Source organism: Nomascus leucogenys, chromosome 5 (genome assembly GCF_006542625.1).
Source record: "Nomascus leucogenys isolate Asia chromosome 5, Asia_NLE_v1, whole genome shotgun sequence".
Classification (NCBI taxonomy): Eukaryota; Metazoa; Chordata; class Mammalia; order Primates; family Hylobatidae; genus Nomascus; species Nomascus leucogenys.
The window spans coordinates 78,134,473-78,160,801 of NC_044385.1; the positions used below are offsets into that span (position 1 = coordinate 78,134,473).

The 26,329-nt window shown below is 47.2% G+C and overlaps 2 protein-coding genes across 3 annotated transcripts in view; both read right to left on the reverse strand.

The window, feature by feature from the left end:
- Positions 1-631, reverse strand: part of TMEM272 (transmembrane protein 272) — a 117,993-nt gene extending 117,362 nt beyond the window's left edge. The window contains exon 1 of one of the 2 annotated variants that reach the window (XM_030813437.1): positions 569-631. The gene's annotated coding sequence lies outside the window, so the exon portion shown is untranslated. The remainder of the gene's footprint in view (positions 1-568) is intronic. The other variant, XM_030813436.1, reaches the window with a different exon arrangement.
- ATP7B (ATPase copper transporting beta) overlaps positions 100-26,329 on the reverse strand; it is a 78,238-nt gene continuing 52,008 nt past the window's right edge. The window contains exons 8-21 of the mRNA XM_030813435.1: positions 24,844-25,077; positions 24,040-24,131; positions 17,665-17,792; positions 17,400-17,554; positions 17,055-17,189; positions 13,654-13,848; positions 11,474-11,656; positions 9,754-9,922; positions 8,449-8,592; positions 6,429-6,571; positions 4,874-5,077; positions 4,674-4,791; positions 3,002-3,104; positions 100-2,439 (exon numbers count right to left, since the gene is read on the reverse strand). Coding sequence (XP_030669295.1) covers positions 2,166-2,439; positions 3,002-3,104; positions 4,674-4,791; positions 4,874-5,077; positions 6,429-6,571; positions 8,449-8,592; positions 9,754-9,922; positions 11,474-11,656; positions 13,654-13,848; positions 17,055-17,189; positions 17,400-17,554; positions 17,665-17,792; positions 24,040-24,131; positions 24,844-25,077 — 2,277 coding nt within the window. The 3' untranslated portion in view covers positions 100-2,165. The remainder of the gene's footprint in view (positions 2,440-3,001; positions 3,105-4,673; positions 4,792-4,873; positions 5,078-6,428; positions 6,572-8,448; positions 8,593-9,753; positions 9,923-11,473; positions 11,657-13,653; positions 13,849-17,054; positions 17,190-17,399; positions 17,555-17,664; positions 17,793-24,039; positions 24,132-24,843; positions 25,078-26,329) is intronic.

The window sequence follows — 26,329 nt, forward strand, 5'->3', positions numbered from 1 at the left end:
CCTCCTAAAAAGACATGAAGCCAAGCCAGTGCCTCACAGAAGCCCTCGTGAAGACAGGATGGCACTGGTCTCTGACCACGCATCTCACTCACAGGCAGATTTTTAGAGGAAGGACAGGAACTTTATTCTAATATTGCATGAAATGTTTTTGAAGTAGAAATGATTATCTGACAAAAAAATTCCTTACACTTTGACCATCTAAAAGGTTATTTTCTATAAAATTATATAAATATTTCCATGTCCACATATGAAAACAATGTTTATGGTCCTAAAAGTTTTAAAAATCAACAGAATTAGATTCTTTAGATAATGATCAGCCTAGCCAGAAAACAACATTCCCCAAGCAAGCATAAAGAGAGGGCACAATTACTGACGAATAGCAGAAATGTGCTGCGGGCTGGAGTGGGGGTGCTGAAAACAATGAAAACACAATCAACGGCATGCTTGGATCTTATAAAATAAAACCCTGCAAAAACTATATGTAAAAAGTGAAACTAACCATCCAAGGTGAAGGTCAGATGACCTCCTGAATCAAGTGCATTCTGAGTTGAAACAATGAATAGATCACCTGGTAGATTTGTTCTTCCAGGAGGCAAGGACCTTTTCCTTGTTTATTCTTATCAGGAAAACTTCTGTTCAAGGTAGAAGGACAATTAGAGTGAAGCCTTCACAGCTGACAGACACGGCTTGTCCATTGGCTATGTCATCCTGGGCAAAGTCCTCAGCCTCTTGGAGCCTGTTTCCTTGCCTGTAAAATGTGGACAGTAATAGCTACCTTGCTGGTTGGTTGGGAGGATTAGATGTAATCTATCAAAAGTGCTGCTAAAACTGCCCCTGGCAAGTAATGGACACTGAAAAAAATCACTAAAACTATTTTGTGTGGGAGAAAAGGGTTTCACCCAGAATTTAATCCAACTCTACTAGTTTGCTCCCAAGGGGTTCTGTCAATCACAACCAACTTCAGAGTCTTAAAACTGGACCCATTCTGCTGCTCTGAGAGCCACTGCCAGGTAAACAGATGCTCCCTTCGGGGTGCTGTGGCCACTCCTTTTCTGAAGCCCCTGGGCAGCGTGCAGAATGCAGGCTCAGGGAGGCTGTGTTTTCCTCCTATTTGGGCAGTACCATTTCCTCCAAGCCACACAAGGCCAGGCGCTAGTGATGTAATTCTCTACTGAACCCCACGAGGTGACAATCACACAGAAGACTGAAAACGAAGCCCCTTGGGCCGTGCAGGGAGGCTCCTGCACACATACATCTCCCATGGGGCAAATGTTTCGAGCACCACAGGCTGGGCAGGCATATGGAAGGACGTCCTGAATCGTGAGAACCTAGACCCCACAGGAAGCTGAGTCTGGACTCTCAGGTCAGGCTCTGAGACCCTCACTCCAGCTGGTCAGCAACAACACTATTGAGAAGCCACCACTCCATGGAGAAGTGGGCTTTAAGCAAAAAAGAACTCTCCTCAACTTGAAGAAGAGTGTGGCAAGCTCCCTGGCTGGGGATGTGCGAGCCAGGAAGCAGGTTCAGGCTGAAATGCACACTCCAGAGCATTGGAGAAGCGCCTGAGAGCAGCAGCAAAGACCACAAGGACATTGGTCCCACCCTCCCAGGTGACAGGCAGGGTTGCGAGGGGTCCCCACTGACAAGCACACAGGAGAGAAAAGGAACAGACTGTGCAGGAAGAAAGCAACAAGCAAACCTGAGGTAAACTGTGGTCTCAGAAACACAATGCACACAGACAGGCGTCATCAGAAAGAGCCTGACAGTGAGGTCTGCAGTTCTCTGGAAAGGCCCAGGGAGGTTTTTTGGTCCTGATGAAACTGTTCTCCATTTCATAGCAGTCATCCTAAATACTCCAAGCAGAGGTCTGTGAGAAGGGTGACTCGCCTCTCACCTTCTACAGTCCAGCCAAGGACTAGAGTCCAAGACAAAGCCCATGCTGACGGTCCCGTGAGGCCAAGAGGGAGGCAGGGCCGTCCACTCCAGGCCAAGCCCAGCTGCACCCAGACAAGGCCGTGTGCTGCAGGGCAGGATGACTGGACATATCCAGGGAGTGGAAGTCCCCAAAGCTGGAGGCTAGCTCAGCCCATCCTGCTGCTGGCTGTCCTGCTCAGCTTGTGGTGAGTGGAGGCAAGTCCCTGCCCCGGCCTGGCCGCCTGAAGTCGTCAGATGTACTGCTCCTCATCCCTGTCATTCAGGAGCAGAGACCACTTGTCCCCACCATCATCCGCTGCAGCGCTGTGCCGAGATGGCTTGTCGGACGTCAGGGAGGACAGCGACACCTGGCTGACATAGCTGACCTGGTCCCATGGTGTGGCCCTGGGGGAGTCCCGCCGCCTGTCATCCATGCCTATGTGCACACTGACCTGGGATGCTGTCAGGGGCTTCATGTGGCCATGCGCCTGTGCCTCATACCTCTCCAGGTCAGGCTTCTTATAGCTGGAAAGCAGGAATGCAACAGCATCTGAGCCATTCTAGAAACAAGGCTCTTTTTTTTCTAAGCCTGGTGAAGGCCTCTCATCCATATTTTAGTAACATTCAGTACCAAAACCTCAAGAGTTTCCAAGGAAAAGGACATTAAACTCCCTATGGTTCCAGGAAAGCTCACCTGATTTAGAAACTTCCTAAGCAAATGCCTTGCACATTGTGGACTGCCACTAACTTTTGTTAAATGAATGCACTCATAAATAAGTGAACATCTTTTTTAAATAAAAAAGTGATAGATAATACACAGGGACCCATGTCTGCTTGATGTTCACATAAACAGCCCTTGAGGAGCAGAGTAAGGGCAGCCCAGCACATAAATGGGCAGCAGTGAATTGCCTGCTCATGGTGCTGATAAGTTACACGCATGCACACCAGGCTCCATGTGGGCTGCCACTGCAGCGTTTGTCCCAGGTGAATGAATGGTGAATGACAGGCAAGTTCCACTGTGCCGAGCATGCGGAATGACAAGGCCTCCTGGGAGCCTCCCACAGATGCTCCACCTGAAGGGACTCACCACTTGAGCTGCAGGGATGAGAGCACCACAGACACAGAGGAGGCCGCCATGGCTGCTGAGCCCATCCAGGGCTGCAGCACAATGCCGATGGGCATGAAGACACCTGGGGAAGAAAGAACTCGCACTCACACCTAGGCCTAGGGAGAGGAGCCAGGAGAGGGCTTCAGGCACCGGGCTGGCCCCATCCTCAGTGGCCCCCAGTGAGGTCTCCACCTGGTGTGCTCGGAAGCCCCTGCCAGTGGATCTTGCCCACAGGCCCCCCAAAGTGAGGCTTCCTAGAAAGCTGGGTGTGGGATGCTGTTGAGTGGGCCTGGCTCTCTTCCACTCACCCTGACATTCCCAGAACCACCCACAGGTGGCATCCCATTTCAGGGCGAGCTCCAGGGCAGCGACAAACTACAGGGAGTGGGAGGAGCGGGAGGAGAAAAGTGGCAGGAGGTGAGGGAGCCAGCTGCCCATCCTGCAGCCACAGTCCCACAGAGGACAAACACGGCTGATGGCCACAGCCCTTGTCTAGCAGATGATCTTGCCTCCAGGGCTTCACGACATCTTTAAAAGAGGAATGAGAGCCACGTCCCAGGACAGGGTCAGGAGACGGGTATGGTCAACTTTGTGTGGCAGAGGCACACACACTGGGGGAATTAAGCTCCTGAGCCGGCTCTGGGGACAAGAAGTAAACCTGCCTGACTCACTGGGCTCAGGAGGCCAAGGCCCTGTTACACAAGTCACCACTAACCACTCAGACACAAGGGAGACTGAGGCAGGAATGCTGTGATTACAAACTTGATCTCTCCTCAGCCCATGGAGGAGCACTCTGGAGCTTTTCATTGCCATGTTCCTGGGGGCAGGGAGCAGGCGGTGGGGGAGAGGCGGTTCTTAGGGAGGGGGAATGAGGGGGAATTACAAAGCAGAAAAATCTATTTCTTTTTTCTTTTTTTCTGAGATAGGGTTTCACTCTTGCCCACGCTACAGTACAGTGGTGCGATCATGGGTCACTGCCACCTCCAACTCCTGGGCTCAATAAATCCTCCTGCCCCAGCCTCTGTACTCCCAGATGGGACTAAGGTGTATGCTGCCACACCCAGCTAATTTTAAAATTTTTTGTAGAGATGGAGTCTCCCTATGTTGCCCAGGTGAGTCTTGCACCCCTGAGCTCAAATGACCCTCCTGCCTCAGCCTCCCAAAGTGTTGGGATTACAGGCATGTGCCACCACACCTGGTCAAAAAGCCATTTCTTTCCATGATCATTTGTGTAACTCAGAGTGAAACTTGGGCAGGATTAATGTTCAGGATAAGGTTCTGAAACACCAATAATTGTGCCTAGCATGTAGCAGATGCCCCACAATTCTTATTAATGATTATTTCTCAGACTATATGTCTTAACAAATGGCTTAGAAAATAAGGCCACAGTAAAATAGGGCTCAGAAAATACAGCCAAGCAAATCCATTAGCTCTTTAGAAAGGACCAGAGTGAATGAAGGTTTCGGGTCCTCTCCACAGTTTCTCATTTAAAGACATATAAAGCAGGGGACATAAAAAAAAAAAAAAAAACAGCCTTTCTAAAACACCTCTAGCCAGCCAGTGAGTGAGCCACTCACTAACCCCAGCAGGAACCTGGGAGAGAGAAGCCTTTCTGGGCGCAGCTGGAGCACAGTGGGTAAGAGCTGCCTACCTGCTGCAATGGGTATCCCAACCAGGTTATAAATCAGTGCCAGGACCAGGTTGATGTGTATCCTTCGGACAGTCCTCTTGGAAAGGTGAATGCTAGCCACCACATCCAGCAAATCATTCTAATGGAGAGGAGCACATGGTGAAGAAGGGGTCTGCCCACTGCCCTCACAGCACCCACAGCCTGGCTGCAGCCGCACTCACTCTGATAAGGACGACGTCGGCTGCCTCGATGGCCACATCCGTGCCGGTGCCAATGGCGACACCCATGTCTGCCTGGGCCAAGGCCGGGGAGTCATTGACCCCATCCCCCACCATGGCGACTTTCTTCCCTTTATTCTGGAGCTCCTGGACCTTAGCCACCTTGTGCGAAGGCAGCACCTCTGCAAAGACTTTGTTGATGCCAACCTAAGATGAAAGTAAGGCAATGCCTGGTGTTGGCGAAAGGTATCAGATAGCAGCAGAAACCTCCAGTTACCCTTGCCCCCCTCTGCCCTCGGCCTCTGGGTCCAGTCAGTGACATTGGTCAACCACACCCTGCAGGTTTGCTGTCACAGGGCCAGTTTATCCCTGGCTCCCGCCCCAACACCCTGCACTGGTTTAGGCCCTGTCCTTTTCTGGATGTGCAAGCAACCCCCTTGCTGGTCTCCCTGTCAGTCCTCCAACTCTCTTCTCCATGTGCTGCCCCCATGGTCTTTCCAAAGCATCTGTCCAGCTATGTCCCTACTCTTCTGCCTCATGTCCTCCAGTAGACCCCATGCACCTCCCAGATGAGGGCAGCTCAACTCTCGGGTCTGCTTCCGAGGGTCCCAGGGTCTGGCAGCTGGTACCACACTCGACCACACCATTCAGCTCCCCGCAGCGTCTCCAAATCGCCGTGCTACTCTGTGCCCCTGGGAAATGCTCCTGCTGCCTGCTCTGTCCTGGGAACGTGCAGTTTTCCTTTCCTAGTCCCTTTCCTGCTTCTCAGATCTACACCATCACTGGTCCACCTTCCTGCAAGACCATGAGCCCCTCAAGGGCAGAGCCCCCTTCACTCCTCACAGAGCCTGGCCCCACACCTGCCTGTCACATTCGTGGCGCTTCATAAGTACCTGCTGAATGGATGAACAAGTGCTAGCCAGAAAAGGGGGGAAGGACCCTAAACACGTCCATAATTAGCAAGGAGGACCATGGAAAACAGCGGTACTGCTGCTTCCCTCAAGGAACACAGTTAAGCTTTCAGAAACCTAGAGCTCTGCACACATTTGGAGGTGCATAATTTCTAGGAATCCAAACTGGAGCTGCTGCTGTGTGAGAAGTCAGGCAGCCATCCAGTGGTGCTGTCCTCACAGGCCAAACTCAGCATCAGGGGCTGCTGGGTCAGGAGACTCTGCCCAGGAGTCACTTATCTGAGCACCCGAGTGAAAAGAGCTGAGCTGGCAAAATCTTCCCTTAACATAAAGGTTTAGAAAATGTCTATCTTAGCCCTTAAGCCACATACTTTTTTTCCATTGCAAAGACTGGGAAAAGGTTAGAGAACACTGGAACTCCTTTCCCAGGATGCATGCGCCCAAGCCCCAGGGAAGAGATCTTTGCACAGCACCACAGTGCTCACGTGCAACACTACACGGCCACAGAATGAAGCACGTGGAGAGAAAAGCATCCAGCAAGGGAGACAGAGCAGGAGTACAGCTCAGTGCTGGGCCAACTGGTGCTTACTTTTGTCTCTAACTGCTTTTATGAGCTTTACACAGTTTGCAACATTAAAGGGCTGTACCTGGGTGGCAATGGCTCTGGCTGTCTTCCGGTTGTCTCCCGTGATCAGAACCACGTCCACACCCATGCTTTGCAGCGTGTGCACAGCCAGGGCGGCCTCCTGCTTGACAGCGTCTGCGATAGCGATCATCCCACAGAGCACACCTGGAACGAACCAGACAGCATCAGCAGCTACACAGGTTGGGGCACCCTGCACCAAGATACCACATTTGCAATGTTCTCATCATATAATATTACGTGCAAAAAACAAAACGTCAAATTATATAACACAATGCGCGTTTTTTGCTTTTTAAAAAGTACATGCATTTACAGATGTACACAAAAGTCTGGAAGCAATATAATCAAAATCTTTGCAGTGGCTCCCCAAGGAATAGGATTATGAGTGATTTCATTTTCTCCTTTATAGCTGAATTTTCCAAACTTCCTGCAAGGAGCACGTATGACACTTTGCAAAGTGCCTGGCTTGTAATAAGAATTCAACACACGTTAGCTACTAAAATTCAAGACATATAACAGATATCACTTAAAGTGATAAACGTCCAAACTAGAAAATCAATCCTTCCTTTGTCTTTTCCTACAGAAAACATTTTGGCAGAATTTCTCTTTGAGTGAATCTTTAGCTATGGAAGCAGGAGGGCTTTTAAGGCTGAGGTGTGAATGAGAACAGAGTGAGGGATGACATATGAGAGGGCACGACTCCTTTAGTTGTGCCAGTTCTGGTTTGATAGCCGAGGGGAGGGTGGATTTACAAAGACTTAGAAAAAGGGAAAAAAAGAGAATGTGAGAGGAAGACATATTTGGCTGCAGCATTCAAAAGGTGTCATATATTTTATTTCTTGCTTGCATATACTGTTACTTCTATTAGCAGAAACTAACATTAACAAAGTAAAGACTCCAATCTCTCTGGGATGTAAAGCCCAGGATAGAACCAGGATAGAATCTGAGCAATAAAACACACGCAGTCTTTTTTTTTTTGAGATGGAGTTTCGCTCTTGCTGCCCAGGCTGGAATGCAGTGGTGTGATCTTGGCTTACCACAACCTCCAACTCCTGGGTTCAAGCAATTCTCCTGCCTCAGCCTCCCAAGTAGCTGGGATTAGAGGCATGCGCCACCACACCTGGCTAATTTTTTTATTTTTAGTAGAGACGGGGTTTCCCCATGTTGGTCAGGCTGGTCTCGAACTCCCGACCTCAGGTGATCCGCCCACCTCGGCCTCCCAAAGTGCTGGGATTACAGGTGTGAGCCACCGCACCCAGCCAACACACAGTCTTGAGGTCTGTACTCTGTGCAACACCAGTCTGTATAAAGCAGATGGAAGGGCAGGTGCAGTGGCTCACGCCTGTAATCCCAGTACTTTGGGAGGCCAAGGCAAGCAGATCACCTAAGGTCAGGAGTTCGAGACCAGCCTGGTGAAACCCCGTCTCTACTAAAAATACAAACTTTAGCTGGGCGTGGTGGCAGGGGCCTGTAATCCCAGCTACTCAGGAGTCTGAGGCAGGAGAATTGCTTGAACCCAGAAGGCAGAGGTTGCAGTGAGACTAGATCTCACCGTTGCACTGCAGCCTGGGTGACAAGAGGGAAACTCGGTCTAAAAAAAAAACGAAAGTAATAATAAATAAATAAAGCAGACAGAAGGGTGGCATGGATCTCATTATTTAAATGCGTCCTGTAGTTAAACCTGTTGGGAAGTGAATTCCTGCTTTGTCTGCAGGGATGAATGAGAAGGACGACTCTGAACTGCCCACCTGGACAAGAGCAACGATGATGACACAGACAGTTTAGAATTCCAAGGTCAAGAAGACTGAGGCCAGACCAGAGCTGGCTCTGGGGCCAAGATGGACACAGTGGGAAAGAATGAAGAGAAAAGACAAAAAGACAATCTTTTGGAAAACAGGCCTGAAATTAAGAGAGGAAGGTTTTTGTTTGTTTTCTTTTCCTTTTTAAAGGAGGACTCTTTTGCCTGATATCTGTAGAAAACTGTATTTCTGAGAGAGCGGAAGGAAGGCAGAAGCAGAAGATACCGTCAATAGCCACCAGGATGGCCGTCTGTCCTTTCATCTCGTGGTCTGTCATAGCGTCACTGACGTCGCTAGAAATGGTTAAACCGTTGCGCCTCAGCCACTCACGGTTTCCAATCAGCACAGAGAAGGTCTGGGGGGCTGCATCTATTCAAAAGAGGCTGTGGTTATTTCTAAATGGTCCAATTTCACTGTGAACTAAAAACCATGCAATCCTTTTAACAGCAAAATATCCTTTTAACCATTCTGAAAAACTGTAACCTTGTAAGCACCTCTTGTGACAGCATCCTTTAGGACAAGGAAAAAAAAAGTAAAATTAATGTGTAGGACATGTGGGTATGAATTAAGATGGGGCATTAATAGTACATGCTATATGGGGAGAAATGGTATAAACGTATTAAACATAAGGCAATGTCCGTCTTTGTCTTAGAAGTATCCACTGATTCTTTTTCTGCAGGGATTAGAAGCACTTAGGTATTTGCCCAGCACACAAAGCAAGTGTTGACTACATGCATTACCGCTTGGTATCAATAACCCCAGGTGAATCAACAAATAATCAGACACATCTACATGAAACGTTTAAAACTGTAACTCCCGAGGCTAATGCACCTCTCACCTGTCACTTTCTAACAGCGTGTGCTGCTAGCTGAGGTGTCACTGCACGGCCAGGCTCTGGAAGCTCTCATGGAAAGGCCATCCTGGGGTTTTAAAGGCTGGAAGGTGGTGGATGGCTTCTAACCACACAATCTAAGTCACAATTTCACTACCAACACTTAGGAAAAACACTGATCACAGGTTTTGAGTGTTTTCCACCCTTTATTCTGGTGGCTGGTAAGCTACCTGGAGAATAAGAAAGGCCATTCTTCAAAAGCAGCTGTCCCTCCAAGCAGTGTCCCTTCCTGGCTTGGGCAGACATTTCCCTCTGCTTTCCCTGACTTTTTCTGCCTGCTTTGTAAATACCAGAATTCTACCACACAGAATGGAAACAGGAAGAACAAAAGTGGAATTCCCATCTGCCTACTCTGTAGCTTATGAGAAGCAAGACTGATACAGGATAAGAAAGAGGAGAATCAAAATCATGGGTCAGCTAAACAATGCTCTGTGAATTTAAGGCAGCCATAAGCAACAAAATTTAGATGCACCCAAGAACATGAGAGAAACTTTCCTGGGTGTGGGGAGGCAGGCTTGGGTGCCTTAGCCATGAACCGCCTGCCGCACAGCAGAGGCAATCACTGCTGGGCGTGGTGCTCTCTGTGGTTTGACCCACCTCTACTTTTAACCAGCTGCAGAGACAAAGGCCAGCAATACCTTTTTCTGTGGGAAGGCTGCCAGCCTCATTCAGGTGACTGGCCGGTGCACTCAAAGGGCGCTCACTGTGGGCCAGGATGCCTTCCACGTTGCTGACTTTGCACCCAATTCCACAGCCTGGCACTGCCTGGAAGTCCGTGCAGTATCCCAAGGTCTCTGTTCCAAGTTCCTGGGAAGGCAGAAAGAGAGGAAGAGGAACCTGTAAGCCAAGAGGGGTGAAGTGAGAGGGAGGGGTAGGTAGGACAGGGACACAGGGTGAAGGTGGCAAGAGAGCAAAGGAAAGCGGGAACTGAGAGAAAGGAGGGGAGGGAGGTGGAACGGATGGGAAAGGTTAAGATAGTGACTAGTAACTTGTAATTATTTCTCCCTACTTTGGTAAAGATATTATAGCTGTAAGTTGAATGAGACTAAATAGCCTAAAACCTTTCCCTGGGTGGGTGCCTCATGACAGTGAACAGGTTACCGACTGGAAAGGAAAAAGGCAATTCATATCAAACACCTCAAATTAAAGAGGAGTGCAGGTGCCAAAGAGAGGGAGATGTGAATTTTATGTTGCAAATAATTTCATAAAAACAATGGAATAAGTAGTGTTAACAAAGCTCTTTGGGCTATCAAGAGATAATTGCCTGTGTATCGGACCCTGGAGGAGGAGGAGGGGACGAGGAGGAGGGGACAAGGTGGCAGGGGAAAGGAATGGCTGGGGTTTCTAGATTGCCCGTCCTCCCCCAGGCTGTGAGCTCCCAAAGGGTAGAGTTCACATCCCACTCCTGTTGTTCTCCTGAGCCTGACGCCTGGTGATGTTCAGCAAATGCCTGTGACACCGACCTCACTTTACGACAACCTAGAACTGTGGCGAGGGCTGACTGTGAGCCCTCATCTCCACTTGCTGCAGAGGAGCCTTCTAAGCGGTTTTCCAGACCACACAACAAATAAAGGATGACTGAGGGTGAGGAAGATTCTCCCTGAAATGTCAGAAGGGTAAGGTGTGAAAGAGTGGGCTGTCTGACCCTACATGAAGGACAAAACTAGAAATGAGGTTTCTGGAAGAGCCCCTGACCAGGAAGAGTTGTCAATTGTTTTTCAAGGCAACGATATCACCTTCTACATATACTGCTAACAGTATTGCTCAGACAGTTTAAAAGTTGTCAGGGCAATATTCTGTGTGACACGTTCTGCTGCCCCTATATTCAGACTGAAATTAAGAGAAAACAAAACAGAACCTTTCATGTAGAGAGACCAAAAGAGGGCAATGCTTCTCCACGAAGTGCCAAGAACCTGCTGGACGCTCTGGCTCACCTCTGCTGGTTCCTCTCTCTCCCAGGTGCTCCTAGGGGAGATTTCTCCCTTCCACCCCAGTACTCCCATTTTATGTCTGTGTCCCCTTGCACTAAGCACAAAGCACTGAGTTTCCAGACTGCCCGTACTCCCTAAGGCTGTGAGCTCCCAAAGGGTAGAGTTCACATCCCACTCCTGTTCTCCTGAGCCTGGCGCCTGGTGATGTTCAGCAAATGCCTGTGACACTGAACTCACTTTGTGATAACCTGGAACTGTGGCAACGGCTGACCGTGAGCCCTATCTCCGCCTGCTGCAGAGGGGCCTTCTAGGTGGTTTTCCAGACCACACAGCGAAGCCCTCCTCGAGGGCAGCTAGGAGAGAAGGACATGGAGAGGAATAAAGGAGCACTGGCGGGGAGGGTAGGGCCACGCCCAGGTCCACGTACCTCTTTACAGTATTTGGTGACTGCCACGCCCAAGGGGTGTTCACTGCTGGCCTCCGCAGTCCCCACCACAGCCAGAAACTTCCTGAGGGGCAGTGTGGCCACGTCCCCCAGCAGGAGCACCCGCATGACCCTGGGGACGCCATGGGTAATGGTGCCAGTCTTGTCAAACATCACAGTCTTTATCTGCCAAAAACAATCACAACTCGGTGACCACAATACAGACGGAGGGGCTTCTGCAGTCACAGTCCTGAGGCAGAACTTCATCCAACGTGCCTCAGACAGGAAACAAGACACCTGCACAGCTTCCTAATGTGATCCTCTGTTGTTCAATCTCAGGGTTCAACAACTCCCACTGCAAAGAAACTGTTTCCCTATGTGTCCAGTCAAACCAGCCACACTGAGGCTTGACCTCGACCAGACAAAGCCAGAAACCCTCAGTCGGCTGTACAGGAGATGGCACAGCACTGTCCCTCAGACAGACACCATCCACAGACTTCCTCACGTCAGGTCAGGGGTCAGGACCCTGAGGGACACCTGCCTCCCTGTTCACTGCCATCCGCCGAGCCCAACCACAGCTTCCTCTTGCCTGCCTAAGTGCAAAAGCTACTGGGAATAGAGTCTTCACACTCTGAGTTCAAGAAAGGAAAGGACTATTCTATGGCCATAACGACAAGCAAACCCCCAAGAGCCAGCTTTAAGTTGGTCACACTTGGTCAATGGCAGTCTGCAGAGTCCCCACACCTCTGGGCTCAGATATGGGCAGCAGCTACATGCAGGTACCTGCACTTCCATAACCAGGGCCAGCTGAGCCCTGAGCCCTGCTTCTGAAAGTCCAGTAATCCCTGAAGCGTATAATTCGAACCCATTTAAGGCCAGCAGGTTGCTCTTCTCAGACCATGTCCCACAAGCAGGGTTCTCCCTTACAAGCAAAGAATAATTCAGCTTTTTGTTTCTGATGCTGAGTGGTGGCCTTCCTTCAACACACTTAACTCATCTTCCTCCAGGGATTCTTGCCAGCTTTCAGTGCAACCTTAACTCTGCAGCCAGAATGATCTTCCCAACGCACGATCTGGTCACATCACGTGGGTATGCCATCCCCCACATGGCTTCTAGGCTAACGTTCAGAACCCTTTACTAAATCTTCAGCCTTTGGATTCTGGCCCCTCCCTCAACGGCCTCATCTCTAGTTCCTCTCTCTCAATGATTTTCTTCCAGTTCCTCATTTGCTCATTCAACAGGTAACTTCTGAATGCACTCGATGTCTCAGGCTAGATTCTGGGGATACCGCAGGGAGAGGAAGTTCCACCTTCGCAGGTCCTTTCCACCTGCTGTCCCCATTTTGGAACACTCTTCCCCAGCTCCATTGTCCAGCTCTCACTCAACAGTAAGGTCTCAGATGAACGTTCGCATTCGCTTCCCTGACCACCTGCAGTACCCTCATCCCTGAGTCCAGCACCCCAAGTCTAGGATTGGCCCCTGTTCAAGTGTCCCCAGGGCATCAAGCACCACCAGTCAATACTCAGTATCTCGTAATACTCAGTCAGCTTTGCTATTTACTTTTTCACTGTTTGTCTTTCCCCCTAACCTGGTGGGTTCCTTGGCGGCTGGAAACCATGACCGACCATCGCCAGAAACCAGTGCAGGGCCCACACGCAGTGAGTGCCCAGCAAATGCTGATTAAATAGGTGAAAGTGTGGAAGGCCAGAGGTTGGTAAGTTGGGCAAAAAGAAGACTCTTCACAAACACCGTCACTCACTCTTCACTCCCCAGGGTCACAGGACCCACCACTAATCCCACAGATGTCACGGTGGGGCTTTTGTCCTGGAGCCTGGCTACCTGGGTGTGAATCCCAGCTCTGCCTCTGGTTAGCTACAGGCCTTTGGTCAAGTTACCTAATCTCCTCCTGCTGCAGTTTCCTCATCTGTAAAATGGGAATGATAAGCACCTACCACACAGAGTTGTTAATGCAATTAAATCAAGTAATGTTGATAAAGCGTTTCATTATATGACTGGTGGCTACTCTGTTGCTACTGTTGTTATTCCCAGTTATACCTGACTTCCTATTCTACGTAATTAACACTGCTGCCTTGAGTGGCTCTCAGGCTTTTCTCTCAATGTGAAATAGTAAACAGCTACTACTTTCATTTCTCAGGACGGGGAAAGCCATGGTACAGGCTGACCTTGTGCGCCATCTCCAGCGGCTTGCCTCCCTTGATGAGGATGCCGTTCTGCGCGGCCACCCCGGTGCCCACCATGACGGCCGTGGGCGTGGCCAGCCCCAGGGAGCAGGGGCAGGCAATGCACAGCACCGTGATGGACGTCTGGAACGCAAACTGGATGATCACCTCTGTCTGGGAGATGTGCTTGTTGGGGTTCTGAAAACGGGACAGAGTCAGAGGCAGGTTGAGAGTTCAATAGGGAAGCTCCCAGAACTCTAATCACATAAAGACATTTCGGGGGGCACTGGGCACAAACTGACGAACTTGGGTTTCGGAAACAGATGGTATTCTGCACTGCTCTGCCATCATAGAGAACATGTTACTGCTCTCCACATCCCAGCTATCCAACTTCATCCTACAGGTTTCCCTCAAAGAGGCATTACAGGAGCAGAGTCAAATAAAAGCCCGTGACAGGGGAAGCAGACTCTGGAGATGGACCACACAGATCCAGATCCTGGTTTCCTCATACGCAAAATGGAGATGATAATGCATAGCTCATAAATTGTGGTAAGGATGGAATGAGGCAATACACATATAAACACATAAATATACACAGTACATAACACCTGGCATAGGAGCAGCATCTAAGAAACTAACTATTATCGTTATTTTTCTCATCATTAGGAAAGCTTAAAAAGTGGTATTCTAAGGTGATAATCATATAAATGAGAAAAGATGCAAGGATATTTATCACAGTGTTTTGTTTTGTTTTTGTAATCACAAAAAATGGAAACAACCAATAGGGGATTGGTTAATTAAATTGCAGGTGTGGTGTATATAATGGGATACGAGGCAACTGTTGGAATGATGTATATCTACACTTACTGATATGGAAAGGTACCAGCAGCATTGCAAAATTAAAAAGCAAGTACAAAATGGCATGTGCTGGGATTTATTCGTGCAAAAATCTCTGCCCGTATCTGAATATAGCATTTCAACAATACTGGAAAGGTATCCACCAATGTGCAAAAAAATTACTTCTAGGGATATGATTTGGAGGTATCTTTATTTTCTTCTCTGTATTTTTCACTATTTTTTCTTTGTAACCCAAAACAAACAAAATATGATTTACTTTCCAGATACTTGGTATTATTTGTATTCTGAGAGCCTGAATTATCTCAGTTTATTTTTAAAAATGGCTGGTGGTTATGGAGTATAATCAAGAGAGACTATGTTCGCTTACTTATAGTAAAAAGCACAGTTGTCTAAGGTAAGGCTATGGACCACAACCTCTTTAGCTTCCATCTACATTTTATTATTTCACTCTGAAAGGCAGGATTCTAAAATAAGATATATTATTAAAGGGGTCTTTTAATTTTCATAGAAACAGTTATATTTAGGTAGAGGGATATATTGTTTAAGATTTTTAGAGATAAAGATTATGTAATCTTTTTTAAAAACACACTAATTCTTGTCAAAGTCACACCTGGCATTCTGATAGGACTGGGTGGACTTCTGGAAGTTACCATGAGCCCTTCTCTACAATGACTTTTGTACAGCAGAGAGATGACAGTATCTTAAAGGAACATGCAGTACCTCGTTTGCCAGCATCCTCCCTGATATTGCAGATGAAAACAAAAGAAGCCAAAGTAAGATGGAAAGGCATGGAACAGTAGAAAGCCACAGATTCTAACTTGTTTAGGACTGAGTCTTCCCATGGCCACATGCCAATGCACTGCTCTCCCGAAAAAGCCGAAATTGTAGGCAGTCAGGTGCCATGGATAGCCACTGGCACATTCTACGAATATATCTGTAAGTTACTTTTAAGAGCACTAAGGTTCCTTAGATGTCAGAAAGTGTTTAACTTGAATATCTTTCAATTTAAGATGGGAAATTTGAGGGAGAAAATGACATCCTAGTAAATGACATGTGTCCTGAGAATATTTGATATACTTTTAATTATGTGCAGAATTTTTTTTAAAAGAAAAAATTATCCATTCCATGTTTGTACTTTTTGCTATGCTGCCCAGGCTGGAGTGCAGTGGCTATTCACAGGCACGATCATAGCACACTACAGCCTCAAACTCCTGGACTCAAACGATCCTCTGCCTTAGCCTCCCAAATAGCTGGGTCTACAGGTGCATAATTACACCCAGTTTGGTTTCTTATTCTATGGCTCTATGGTATAACAAGCACTAGACTGGGCTAGGAATAAGATAAGGTAAAAACATTGTTCCGCTCATTGTGCCATTACCAAATACTGTTCTAAGTGTGCCATTAGCTTTTTAAGTACATTATCAAGGTTTCAACCTCAGTGCTACTGACATTTGGGGCCAGATAATTCTTTGTTGTAGGGACCTGTGATGTGCCTTGTAGGATGTTTAGCAGCATCCCCCCAGTCACAAAAACCAAAAATGTTATAGCTCCCAACTGAGAATCACAGATGTAATACAGCTTTTACTCCTCAAGCAGATATGTTTTTTGAGGGGTGGCCTGTATTTTCCTTTCTTTTTCTGAGGTTTAATAAAACTATATTTCCTAAGATAGTGTTCTTCAACCACTTTTTTAAACTCAAAAATGTATATTCCATTGCCTCACATACAATGTTTAGTAAATATTTAATTATTATAAAAAGCTATTCACACCTGGGTGCAGTGGCTCACACCTGAAATCCCAGCACTTTAGGAGGCCGAGACAGGCAGACCACCTGAGGTCAGGAGTTTGAAGCCAGCCTGACTAATATGGTGAAACCTCATCTTTACTAAAAATACAAAAATTAGCTGGGCGTGGTGGTGTGTGCCTGTAGTCCCAGCTACTCGGGAGGCTGAGACAGGAGAATTGCTTGAACCTGGGAGGCAGAGCGTGCAGTGAGCCAAGATCAAGCCACTGTACTCCAGCCTGGGCAACAGAGGGAGACTCCATCTCAAATAAATAAATAAATAAATAAATAAATAAATAAATAAGAAAACATAAAAAGCTATTTACATTACTTGGGAAGCTGGGAGGTCAAAGATGGTACTCGTAAATACATACATCAAAAGATATTTTTCTTAAAATGTGTTAAATAATATTACCATGCCATTGACATTTAAAGTGAACTATTTTCTATGATGTATGCCTCATAACCTCAAAAAGGACCAATAATACATATTGTAAATGCTTCAAGCATTACAACTGAGCACCAATTGGTGTCTGTGAAAATTATCTAAGTAGAATGCAAAGGAGATTTCAACAGAGAACTGCAGAAGGAGAGTGACTGTTTATCCTACTCTGGCTTAGATTTTGCTGTCAATTAGAGACGCAAGCAAATAAAATGTAATGAATAATTAAAGCCCAGTGAATCTAAGATATGAAAGAATAGGATCAATGTCAGTAGATTATTTAAAACACAACCACCATACAGCCCAAGGCGTTCAACTTACAGGAAAGTATTTCTGAACAACACCAAAATCGATAAAACCGATTACAATCCATACCACCAGCGTCAAAGTTGACATGATGATGATAAATGGGACGAAATATCCACTAAACCGGTCAGCCAGTTGCTGAATGGGTGCCTATGAAAATAAAACACCAAGACCATGGGAAATTACAACCTATGAAGAAATAAAACACCACAAGCATGGATAAGGATTGGGATAATCTCTTTCATTTAACCACATTTACTAATCAATCTCTACTCAATAAAACTGTCTGATTTCCCAGAACTCTTCACATAATTTCTAAAACAAGAAAGATGAAGTTAGTTTTAAAAATTTCTTCATTACCTTTGACATCTGAGCCTCTTCCACCAGTTTCACAATCTGAGCCAAAGTGGTGTCATTGCCCACGTGGGTGGCTTTAATGAGCACAGAGCCATGTGCATTTATAGACCCTGCAATTACAGTGCTTCCGGGTTTCTTAGTGACTGGCATGGCTTCTCCTAGACGTAGGAAAGAGACAACCGTCACTTGCTCAGACCCATCCGGCACTCATGTGACCTGACAGCTGCTATGATATCTGCCTGAGGGAACATGAAACAAGCCATCTCACCCGTGATGAGGGACTCATCAGCCATGGTATTGCCTTCCAGGACTTTCCCGTCCACTGGAAACTTTCCCCCAGGGACCACCTTGACGATATCGCCCCGCTGCACCAGCTCCATGGGGACTTGCTCCTCCCTGCAACAAACGCCACTCATCACTCACATGGCCACTCATTCGGTCACCGGGTCAGGTTCTAGGCCAGCTGTCATACTAGTTACACTATTTGCTTACACTGAGCAACGGTATTCATTTGACCTGTTCATTTACAGATATTTATCATGCAGCTGCTGAATACCAGGCATTGTTCTAGGCACTGGTGATACAGCTGTGAATGGCACAGCAAAGGCCCTACTACCTCATGAAGACAAGTTCTGTGGTGGAAATGGACAACAAGCAAGATAGAATCAGGTATTAAATATTAATAAGTGCTGTGATGAAAATAAACCAGGATAATGTGACTGGAGGGCTTCTTAGAGTGGCAGAGGGAGGAGGAGATATGCAAGGGCTTCTCTGGGAAGGTAACATTTAAGCTGAGACCTGCATGCCAAGAAGGTCCAACACACAGGGAAAGGAAGTTCACGGAGAGAAAACAACTGACACAAAGGTTTAAGGCAGGCAGGAAGGCTGCGTCTGAGAAACAGCAAGAAAGCAAGCACGACTGGCAGGAAGTAAGTGACGTGCAAGTTGAGGTCCAAGAAGCAGAGTCCTGATCATGCCGGGTCTCCTGGAGCAGAGCATAGGTTTTGGATGTAAGGCTTTTAGCAGGAAAGTGACACAATCTGATTCACATTTGAGTGATCTCTTTGGCTGCTGCATGAGAATGGGCTGTAGGGGTGATCACAGGAGTGAGGGGGAGAGTCAGGCTGTTGCAGCAGCCCAAGCAGAAGATGGAAGTAACCTGGACTGCAGAGAGAGGGAGAAGAAATACACAGAAGAAGAAATATTCTTAGGTCATGTGTTAACAAGATGTGAAAATGCACTAAATGTGAGGGTAAAGAAAGGAATCAAAGATGAGCTCCAAATTTTCATTTTGAGCAACTGGGTGGACAGAGAAACCATTTAATGAGATGGAGATGATTATGGAAAAGCAGCTAAGGGAGGGTGAGGGAAGAGAAGGGGAAGGGATGGAGAGAAATGGTTCATTTTGACATGTCGGGTTTGAGATGCCTATTTGATTTCCACGTAGAAATATCAACTTGGGAGCTGAAAATATGAATCTGAAGTGGAAAGAAGAGGTCAGAGGTAGAGAATAAACCTGAGAGCTGTCACATGTAGATGGCATTTAAAGCCATGAGATCATATAAGCATCCCTAGGAGTGTAAGGGGAAAACACAGAAGGGGTCCTAGAACTCATCCCTGAGACACTCCACTATCTGAAAGCTGAGCAGAAGCTGAACGACCAGTCAGTGACACAGGAGGAAAATGACAGTGGGGATGAGGAGGAGGAGGAGGAGGAGGGAGCACCCATCCAACCGCACCAAACACTGCACAAGTAGTTCCACAGGGGCAAATATATGTAAAATTCATCACACTCTACACACAGGGTTTATGTGTTGCAGTGAATGTGAGTTACACACTGAAAAAAGAAAAAAATCAAAGAAACAGACAAGGGGGAAATACTGGTGAGAGACTGAAATGAGGACTTAACACAAGCAATGCTGGATTGGGGTATATGGAAATTATTTGATGGCACTGGCCAAACCAAGTTCAGAAACTGGTAAAGGCAGAGGCTCAACTAGAATGGGCTGAGAGAGCACGCGGTGAGAAGGCAAAGACAACAATGAAAGTCACGTTTTTAAAGAAGGCTTGTTGTGAAGGAACAGAAAAATAGAGCAGTAGAAGGGAGGGTGGATTAAAGTGGGGATTGTGTCTTGTACATACATGTGAACTGTGCGACAGTTAAGACACACACAGAAAGTTCAATCATGGCAACCAAAATAAATGGAGCACTGAAAACGAGACTTTCAAAGACTGAAGTCTTTAGTGCTGGGAGTATACCTGTGTAAATCTGTTTGGTGGCTGAGTGAGCCAGGAGAAGGGAAGGATCTCGACAACCCAAGAATATTCTCTGCTTATTTTTAAAGTCCTCCAGCGATGGAGAGGTCCAGGCTCAACACTGCCCTTGAGGCCTCCTCTGTACAACCTGGAGGATTTATCATCCCACAGAGGTCTCCACATGGCCTGAGAAGCCCAAGTCGGGAGGAGGAGTTCCTGCATTCAATTTAGGAATGAAAGACCCCAAGAACTAAAGGTCAGACCCTCCTCCAGCAGAACCTAATCACTAAGTTTTAAAATGTCCACTTCTGTAAGGAGACCTAAAATTGGCACGAAGGTACAATTGGGTGTCTTTCTAAGCAATCTTTAGTAATGCTAATCTCTGTTAAATCTAACTTTGAATTTCTCCTTTGATCTAAATTAACCACATCTTTCCAACTCTAAGCAGCTTATGAGGAATAGCCCTTTATGGGAGTTAATGTGGCTCCTTCTGGTGAATCTCAATAGCATGTATTCTTCAGAAGCTACTATTCTTCTCCAAGTGCTGAGAGATAGGAGCCCTCTTAATTAAAAGACAGTGGTTTGTTTCATAGCACTTCATCTTTAAGAGTTTCTGCCAGGAATCTGTTTACTTCACTTGTCTCCTCTCTTCTACTCCCCTTCCTCATTAAACACAAGTTAAGAAAACAAAGAAAAAACATAGCATTATGGTCACTGGTCTAGATATGATTTGTAATTTGTTTACCCATCAATTACAAAAAAAAAAAAAAACAGAAAATTTCAACGTGGGAGACTGGGGATGGGGCTGTGCAAGCCTTTTAATATCAAGCACATGCATGCATGTGTGCAGTATGCTTCTTTAACATCTGATAGCAGTTTCATTCCCATTAGTGAGTATCTCAGCACCCGCCATGTTTACATCCCAGGGCGGCTGAGGCACAGAGTGCTCTGAGAGCACTGAGGAGCCACAGCTGAGCCAGGCCTGGGGAATCAGGAGAGGCTTCTGGAGGATGCAACTTCCATGCTGAGCCCTGAAGGCAAGGAGTCAGGCAAAGGATAAGGAAGAAGGGAGTTCAGAGGGAAGGAAGGATGTCTGCAGAGGTCTGCAGATAGAGGCAGCCCCTTCCTGGGACCTGCCAGTGGTGCAGGGCAGCTGGAGCACAACGCAGGGGATGGCAAGACAGGCTGGGCTCAACAGGCATGCAGGCAGATGCCGGGCCTCAATGCCACGTTAGGAAGGTGGTGTTGATCCTAAGAACAGTAGGCAGCCATTGAAGGATTTTCCAATACAGAGTAATATGATCAATTTGTGCTTTCAGAAAGATCACTGGTTTGAATGTGGAAAAATACTGGACGGATACCTGGCTGCAAGCAGTATGAAGAGACAGCTGCGGTGCTTTAGGGGCAAGGCCACGGTGGCCTGTACCAGCATGGTGCCAGTGGATGATGCCCCTAGAGACGGAGGTGCTAGAACCATAAGGATGGAGTGCAGATGTGTGAATGAGGGCAGGGAGGCATTGTAGAGGACACACTTGGAGCTGGCATGAGGGTGTCTTTCCCTGAGACAGACAGGCAGGGGAATATTTTTGGGGAAAAATTGGGGGAAGGTGAAGAAGAATACAGACAGGCCAAGTCTGAGCCTGTACCAGCCACCCAAGAAAAACATTCCCACCAGCAGGTAGTCTCTGGGACCTAGACGTAGGTTTGAGAATGAGCTTCCCACGGCTGTTAACCAAAGACATGGGAAAGTGAGACGTCCCAGTGACAGTGTGTAACACACAAAGACAGAGGCACTACCACCAGAACCCCAAGGACCATCCACAAGGGATAAGGAGAGAAGAAAGCCCATGGAGACTAAGCAGCAGCAGCAGCAAGGGAAGAAACTACAGTGTGCCAGACGGATCGCACCTGCAAACGCTGTCAGCACCCAAGACTTGGAGTAAAGAGAAAGCACAAATGTCCCCAGCAAAGGGATGGTCAGAGGAAGAGGCCCAAGCCTCAGTGAAAGAAGGCAGTTATGCGAGAACCTCTGGGGGCCTTCAGATGGTGCCATGGACCAAAGGCACAGGCAGAGGCCCAGACGCAGGAGGGCCCTGTGGGAGGCAGAGTCACTGGGAGACCAGTGCCCAGTGCAACTCAAAGCACAGAATGGTTGAGCTCAGGAGAGGCCCAGACTGCGGCAATCCAGGCGGCAGTGGGTGCAACCTTGGCCTGGGACAGATGGGTGGGCCCAGGGTGTGCTGTCAGGAGGCAAGTAGGAATGACCACACCCAAACTGTAAGCCAAAGGCAGAATGAACCCTGGTCTTCTGGTCCCTAGCTTAATAATGTCCTGTCATGTTGCATGGTAGTAGTCAGGCCGTGTGTTACCAGCCAAAAAATGAATCGGCATTCTTGGAAAAGAACTGAGTTATGACAGATGCTGCACGCACTCCGTGGGCACTACGGACAGCAGATGCCTTCTCCTCCTGTTCAGATCCCTGGAATAGTTCCAAGCAACTGCAATCAGTGCCATCAGAGGTGCCTCAAACTGTACCGAAGACCCTAGCAAGGCGAGTCAGAGGAAACGTGAGTCAAAACCAACACAGCTGCCAGCGGCTTGGCTCCCCGTCTGAACGTTTTCACTTCTCAGAAACTTTCATGCAATTAATTTATAAGAAAAAAAAAAAGAAGCCAAGGCATGTGACTACTGCAGACCCATGGCACACCAGAGCCCAGCATGCCAGGTGCCGTCACACAGGGTCCTGTCTGGGGGCAGCATAGCACAGTGGCTGAGGGGGGCTCTGTGCCTCCAGGGGTCCAATCCCAGCTCTGTTGCCTGCCTGTCATGGACTCTGGGGATATTACTCCACCTCACTGCACTTGGCTCTTCCTGAGGAAAGCTGGGATGATGACAGTGCTGCCTCAAGGAACAGCTATAGAGTGGAACTAGACGATCTGTGGCAAGTGCTGGGGAGTGAGCCTAGAACACCAGAAGGACTCAAATCTCAGTTGCCATTCCTACAACTGCGATGATCATTTAAAAGACAGCATCCAGAACGAAACCAGCACCACGACGCGGCAGCCAGCCTGCGCCTCATGAACACTCATGCATCCGTGTGGCCCCAGTCAGTTCCTCTGCTCACCTGGGGCGTGCCCAGGGCCAGCTGCATCAGCCCTGCAGACCCCATGGGGAAGCAAGGGGTCTGTCTCAGCCTTCACGCCCAGGCCTCCAGGACACAGCTAGGGCAGGCTGGCTCCAGCAACAGTGTGATACATGGGCAAAGGCACGCAGGGGAGGGGCAAGGCACAATGCCTCTGACAATGGGAGTGGTTAGAGTCTGCATGACATCGGAGGATAAGAATCAGAGACACCAAAAACCACTGAGAAAACCAACAGAGAAAGGTTCCCGGGTAGAGGCATAGGAGGAGACGCCTCTCCCACCAATGGGGCAGGAGTGGGAGGTGCCACGGAGGAGGCTAGCTGTGCAGGCTAAGGGACAGGGAACTGGAGGGTTTCTGTCTGAATGCTTCTCCTTCCAGTAGTCCGAAGCGAGATCACAGGCTAATAGAAAATGGTGGGACCAGGGAGAGATTTTAGGAATACGAAGGAGGGCTGAAATAACCATTGCCTAGAATATAAAAAAGAAGCTAACCCCAACCCCAAGGAAATACAGAAGCCTTAATTAGCAAAAATTTCCGTATTATTAAATATGCATTAAGAGTCAGTGTGTGTAAAGGTTAAGAAAATAGACTCTGGATCCACCAGCCTGGGTTACATCCCAATTCCATTACTGAATACCTGTGTGACCTTGGGCCAGTTGCTTAGCCTCTCTGAACCTCAGCTTCCTCATCTGTAAATTAAGAGTAATAATAGTCCCTTCCTCAGAAAGTTTCCATCTTTGGTTAGATTAAATACAAAGAGATTAGAATAGTGTCTAGCAAACAATAAATGCAACAAAAGTTTCCAAGAATAATAATAATTATTATTTTTAATATCAGGCAACCTTATGAGGAAGATAAATTTCTCCTTCAATTTTTATTCTTTAGCAAGTTGAAGTCCTTATCTCTCTGCCTGTCTGAATCTGTATCTTACTAGGAAGGCCTAGTTCATACTCTATGTTCTCTGTTAAGTTTCCCTTGACCACCACTAGCCTTCCTCTTCTTAATTCCTGGAATAGTAATCATCTACACCTCCCATGTGCCATTTGGCACACACACACCACCTACAAATCTTGTTTGTTTTATAGTTCAATGCCTTGCTTTTGTAGCTGGATTGAGAGGGGTGATCTGTGTCTCTGCTCACACTCACAAGGTCTACTGCAGTGTCAATACAACATGGGCATCTGATGCAGCTCACACAGGTTGACAGATACCAACCCCAAAGACATTTGATAACCATAACCCACCTGATGATTAAACTGTCCTCACCAAGGGTCACAACGGTGGCTTCTGTGGCTTGGAGAGACATGAGTTTGGCCAGGGCTTCTGAGGTTTTGCTCTAGGAAATAACCAGAATGTGAAATGAGAGCTATAGAAAGCAGACCTGTCCAAACCCAGCCTAAGAGTCACAAGCATGGTGTTAGAGACAGCTGGTGTGAGAGACAGCCGCACGGCACGATAAAAAGCTCTGCAGGTGGGCGTTACTTGCTATCCACCCCACATAGCCACGTGTGTCACTTCCACACTGATGCACAGTGCCTGTGCCACCAAGGTCTGGGAATTATATTTCAGACTGGAAACAAACATCAATCTTCCCACTGACCATTTTCTTTTAGGTTCAATCTAATTTCTTTTAGGGCCTGAGTTCCATTCTCTTCATTCTCTTATAAGATACGTTTCAGTGTTGGGGACAATGGAGGGTGTTAAAAATGTCATGACCTTGAGGAGGATGTATGGATTTCTAGACCAACTATATACTCAGTTTTGCACTAAGAGACAATGTAGCCTCTGACCTGAAGGCCAGGGTTCTTTAGTTTACACAATACACCTGAACGATGGTTTTAATAATTAACCAGATTAGCTAGGATTTCATAAGTAGTGATCAATTTGGAGATTAGTGACTAGAGCACCTTAATTATATGGAGGTTTCCTATTTCTTTAAGTCTGTCTCTATGCTGTGTATAATTAGTAATTCTAAACATGGTGTTCAAAGCAAGTGAGATTTGTTTACTGAAGGAGCAGCTCTTTTCTGAACCCAAAGCTGCTGTTACCTTTGCCAAGTGTTCCAGCCACCGCCCCAGGGCAATGAACACGAAGAGCATGGGGGGTGTGTCGAAGAATGTCACAGGGCTCCTCTCCGCCTTCTCGGCCACAGCAACCACCAGGATGACCAGAGAATAGACATAAGCAATGCTCGTGGCCAGGACAATGAGCACATCCATGTTGGCTGACCCGTGTCTCAGAGATTTGTAGGCCTGAACGTAGAAGTACCACCCGCCGAGGAGCTGAAAGACAAGGACAGTGAAAGCTGCCAGCAAGTAGGGAGGAGAGTTCAATGAGCGACACAGGGCCGAGGGCCCTCGGGATGGCAAAGCCTCTAGCTTTGTGCATAGTCTTGACATTACTTCTTCCTCTGTGATGGGCGTTTACGAAATGTACTTTCCGATTCAGAGGACTACTGTGCACAGGAATGGATGACCAAGAGCATGTGAGACTTTTAAAATCCACTGCATACAACACAAATGTCCGCTAATAAGAGAATGGTAAAATGTTGGGGAAAACAAATCATGACTCATTTATACTGTAGACAGTACAAGGCATTCCATTCCCTAAAGAGAACGGGCTCTATCTATAAGCCAGTGGCATAAAAGATGTCTAGTACATGGTTAAGTGAAAAAGCCAGTTGCACATCAATCTATCTCGTATGATCCCATTTCAGTTAAAAAAGTCTGTATCTGTATTACACGAACATACACACACACACAAGTGTGCATTTTCTCTATATAAAGATTTGGAGAGATTCATGCCCAAATGCCCAACTATTAATATCACCATAGCAACACTGGGGAATGAGACTGGGCGGGAGGCAGAATGTGATTAGTGAAAGGGCATCTTCCCCTTTTCTTCTTATACTTCAGTATGTTTTGAATTGTTAATAAGTGTACATTACACTTATAATCAAACAAAATATAGAAAAACACAAATTCAGGCTGGGTGCAGTGGCTCACACCTGTCATCTCAGTGCTTTGGGAGACTGAGGTTGGAGGATTGCTGGAGGCCAGGAGTTTGAAACCAACCGGGGCACAGAGCAAGACCCTGTCTAGCCAGGCATGGTGGCAGGCGCCTGTGGTCCTAGCTACTCAGGAGGCTGAGGTGGGAGGTTCGCTTGAGCCCAGGAGTTCAAGACTACAGTGAGCTATGATCATATCACTGAACTCCAGCCTGGGTGACAGGGTGAGATCCTGTCTCGAAAAAAAAAAAAAAAAAAAAAATTCCAGCCTACCAATGCTTGCCCCCAAATAGCCCCTAAACATTCCAATATTAGGACAGGGATTTAGTTTTCTATTCCAAAATACACACATAGAGGGCACACTTCCCACCAGACACACAGCTAGCTCCTTAATGTCACCACCAAAGCAGACGTTTCATGCCTTTCTCTTTTAAATTATAACTACCTCAAAGATAAAGACCATATCTCCACCTTTTAAGATAGAACACTCAAGAGTGGCATGGGCTCAAGGATGATCCAGTTGTTGC